At 34.8% G+C, this 4,013-nt stretch overlaps 1 protein-coding gene across 1 annotated transcript; it reads right to left on the reverse strand.

The window, feature by feature from the left end:
* Positions 1 to 1,131: 1,131 nt before the first annotated feature.
* On the reverse strand, positions 1,132 to 2,248 carry LOC143616242 (uncharacterized). Its single transcript, XM_077089126.1, has 4 exons — positions 2,017 to 2,248; positions 1,840 to 1,954; positions 1,627 to 1,745; positions 1,132 to 1,309 (listed from the first exon to the last, which is right to left on the reverse strand). Exons 1-4 carry the CDS (start codon positions 2,238 to 2,240, stop codon positions 1,258 to 1,260), a joined length of 510 nt encoding a protein of 169 aa, XP_076945241.1. The 5' UTR covers positions 2,241 to 2,248; the 3' UTR covers positions 1,132 to 1,257.
* Positions 2,249 to 4,013: the final 1,765 nt, after the last annotated feature.

A 4,013-nucleotide genomic window follows, 5' to 3' on the forward strand; every position in this document is an offset into this window, starting at 1 on the left:
TAGCATCTTAGAAGCAGCTTTAGACATCAGCATGTAAGCCCTTGTATACCAAATGTTCACCTGCTCCTGCTGATTGATGCATCCTTTTGTAAAAACATATTATTATAGTTATAAACAAGGTATTTGTAGTGGATGAATCCTAGTTAGACGTGGCAAAGTGGCATGTCGGGCAGGTTGCGTAACATGTCAAAACGGATAACGGGTCAAAACAGGTACTTTAAAGTAGAGTTCAAAACAGGTTGTGTCAGATCGAGCCGACCCACAAACACATTCCTTTTGTTTTATAAGTAAGAGCATTCCCATTCAATTCCCTACCGTATATCTATATATATCATATAACTATACTAAAAATCACTGAATTTTATCTCCCATGTTTAATTAAATAATACTTTTTATACCTTTATCGTTATCTTTTCTCTCTCCTTTACTCACAACCATTTTTAGAAAACATTAAAATATTATACAGTATGAACAGTGAAACCCCAAATTTAATTTTCCCATATAACATTTTCTCTCTTATCTACTCACCACTCATAACCATACCACATAAATAAAGGGAATAGGCACTCTAAATAATGTTTAAAATGTGATTGCAAATTCACTATATTGTTTACAAAATAATCTTTCTTTAGAAAGCCATTTTGATTTAGAAGGTTATTTTATTATACCCGTCTGATCTGTTAAGAGAAAAAAAAACATAACCAATTCGACACATTTATAAATACGGAGGTGCATGGTTCAGTATGGGTTAGTTTTGGGCTCGAACCGAAGCAAAAACCAAATTACCTGTTTTTGGGTTTTGAAAACAGTTCGGTTCCGGTTTTTTTGTTTTGCGGGTTCTGTTCGATTTTGGTTTTTCGGTTTTGCCATTTGCGCTAAACACTTTTGGGTCGAAAAAAAATGGTCCAAAGTAACGAACTTGGGCCTAAATCTTTTCATTAATTAATAACTAATTGGTTATCATTCATTTGGGCTAAAATACCCGGGTTGCATTATTTATTTATAGGTTATAAATAACATACAATTCAATATAAAAAATTGAAAGTACATAAATTCGGTTCGGTTTTTTTGGTTATAACTACATGCAAAACTGAAACCAAGCCCAAACCAAAAGTTTGATTTTTATGAAAATATAAAACCAAACAGGTTGTTTTTTTAAGTACAGTGTTTTCAGGTTCATGCACAGCACTATTTATAAGTAAACGAGTCATGAATAACCCACCTCTAACCATAGAGACGAAGAGCTACCTTACCAAATTATCCGAGACCCCGAACGTATTGGTCAAGAGTTGTGTTGAATAACTCGCTTCTGCAAAAGCAAACACATAACATTTAGAATAATATTGTAAATTTTGATCCGATCAATCCAACCAAATAATCTTTGCATAACTATTCGTTCATCTACTACTGCTTGTAAAGATGCCCTGGTATACAAAAACCAGAAACTGGTACTTTTAATCTATAATCATGAAACATATGCCAAATGACTCAATTTATAAAGTTAAATTTTAAACTTACACCAAGAAGTTAAAACACGTGCTCTCTATTTTTAACTTGATCATGGTCATTATACAAGATTATGATTTTAAACGGCGTGTCGTGTAATTATATAATTTGTTTGTTAACCTGATTGGAGTTCCTGGAGTGTAGAGTGGATTCTTGACAACATACTCAACATACAAATTGTAAATGTATTTCAAAGAGTCTCTGAGATCACTAGCTTTGGGATGCGTCACAAGAATAATCTGCACAACAAATATGAAGCATGAAAGAAAGGTTTAGGTTTATTTACATACATTAGAAAGAAATCAATCAATCAGAAAGGGTTGGTTTAGAGACCTTAATTCCAGAGGGACTTTCCATGAAAGTCAACTTGTAAGTATTAGTGCGAAAACTGTGAAAGGAGCAGCCTTGTCCGGGTAGCTGAGGGACCCCAAGATTCCCTTTCTCAGTACTGCCCAATAATAGGGTATAGATCAGATGAGGGTAATTGAATAAAGGTAAAGGTAGGTTTACCTGGATGGATCCATTTTGGCGGTGAGGGATTTGAGAGAGAAGAGGAGACCGAACATAAGCTTATGGTCCTGAGTGGAATTGAGTGTGCGGAGAGGGCGATTCCACTCCCGGTAAAGCAGGCAGACGCCGTTGCGGTTGAAGATGTACATCATATGCGCGTTGTTCCCCGATGCCCTCGGTACCGCCGGTGACGGACTCATCTCTGACCCTCCAAAGAACTGCATTTTCCGATCAAATCTACACACACACCCACACCCTTTTTATTTTATTTCATTTCATTTCATTTAGGGGAACCCATGAGACTGGAATTAAAGAATCTAATGTAAGCTGTAAGCACAACCTGGTTTTCAGGCCTGTCGAAAAACACAAATGCATCTTTACAAATCAACCAGTTGGTTAACAAAGAGAACCGATACATATAATAATCATCAGTGATAAAAACAGCCTTCAATAAATGTTTAGATGGGAAAAATTGGTAACCATTTTAATCTTTATAAAACCTATGCTACTGGTCCGATACTGGCCCGATAATCAGCAGATATCAAATAACAAGTTAGGATAAATTCAGAGATCAGTTAAAAGAATAAAATAAAACAGTTTTAACTACCAGAAATCAAATGACCATAAAACCCCCAATTATTATTATTATTATCTATACTACTATAAAATACATATAGGAAGGACACTTTGGTAATTAACCAAAAACTCTTAAAAATAAGAGTTTTACTACTAATGATGCATAGTGTACAACTCTAAAATGCACCTCCTTCAAAAGCAGCATATCCCGCGTATGTCTCTGCAGTAAGGTGATTCAAAATTCAAATAACCAAAATATCTTAAATGACCTGAATCCAGATTCAAACCTCACGAAACTTTTCTCCCCCCCCCTCCCTTCTCTCTCTCCTAAATCAAGACGCATGCTCGATTTGAAGATGCGTAGGTGGTTCTAAGGTGATTTAAACGTTCAAAGATTCCAAGTTTGATTTCATCTTCTTGATTTACTACACCATTTCTGAAAAGCTATTTTACAAGTACGATTTCCACCATCGTTGATTCCAGATCCACCATCAGTTTGATTTATTTTGGTTATACTAGGTTTTTTTGGGTTTTGGGTGGTTTTCCGACTAATTAGGTTTCCGGCGGCCACAAACGTTGAAGATGGTTAAAGATCGAAAATTGGAGTGATATGGATAAGGTGCTAATATTTTTGCTGTCCACGATGGTTTTCTCTTGGGCTGCTCGCCAACTAAAACTTGTTAGTTTCCACCAATTCCTTTACTCATTTGTTTGTATTTTTATATCTGTGTTGCTTCATAAATGGATCTTTGATATTTAATTTCTTGTTTTTTGTTCCAGTCCGTACTGGGAGCTTGCTTCAAGGTGGAATTACTTCTGATTGTAAGTTTAGTTTCATATTAACTTCAACAAAATTGATTATCCTTATTTTAACCTAAACTGACAGATTTTTGTTTCCATTTCACATTTGTTTTATCAAAATATTTGTTTTCCCTATAAATTTTGGTTTAGAAATCTACTACGTAATTAGTTATGTACAACTATGGTTAATTGTTTCTAATTGAGTTGGTATTTTGTTTAACAACAGGTGATCACAAGTGCTGACTTTTCTGTTGCTAATCACTGCATAGGCAGGAAGTTTCTAAGCCAACCAGAAAATCAATTGATAGATAGTCCATGGAGTTTATCTCTTAATAGTTATCTACCTCTCTTATCTGTGCACTCGTGGGTTAATTTTTGAAGAATTTTAAGATGTTTATCGCAAAACAGGCAAGTTCTCAATTATTACAAGTATCATTATTTGTATGTGTAAAATTTTGATTTATGGAATTTGATTTTATATGGTGTTTATGGCAGGATTGAAGGGGATTATCCCAGATGCATTTGCCCAAAAAAAGCCACATTCAACAGATCCAGCAAGTGGCAATACACTGTCCAGCCCCGCTTCTAAGGTTATTATTTTTTCAATTTTTTGGTTTTAT

This window comes from Bidens hawaiensis, unplaced genomic scaffold (genome assembly GCF_021521415.1).
Source record: "Bidens hawaiensis isolate Kalapana, Puna unplaced genomic scaffold, B.hawaiensis_p1.1 tig00046313_1, whole genome shotgun sequence".
Classification (NCBI taxonomy): domain Eukaryota; kingdom Viridiplantae; phylum Streptophyta; class Magnoliopsida; order Asterales; family Asteraceae; genus Bidens; species Bidens hawaiensis.

Bases quoted from the DNA above. Each gene is read 5' to 3' on its own strand.
- LOC143616242 (XM_077089126.1), bottom strand. From the start codon at position 2,240: ATGCAGTTCTTTGGAGGGTCAGAGATGAGTCCGTCACCGGCGGTACCG. The intron at 1,746-1,839 runs GTCTCTAAACCA...TTTGTTGTGCAG, and splicing joins AAAGTCCCTCTGGAATTAAG to ATTATTCTTGTGACGCATCC. The intron at 1,310-1,626 runs GTTAACAAACAA...TTGCTTTTGCAG, and splicing joins ACTCCAGGAACTCCAATCAG to AAGCGAGTTATTCAACACAA.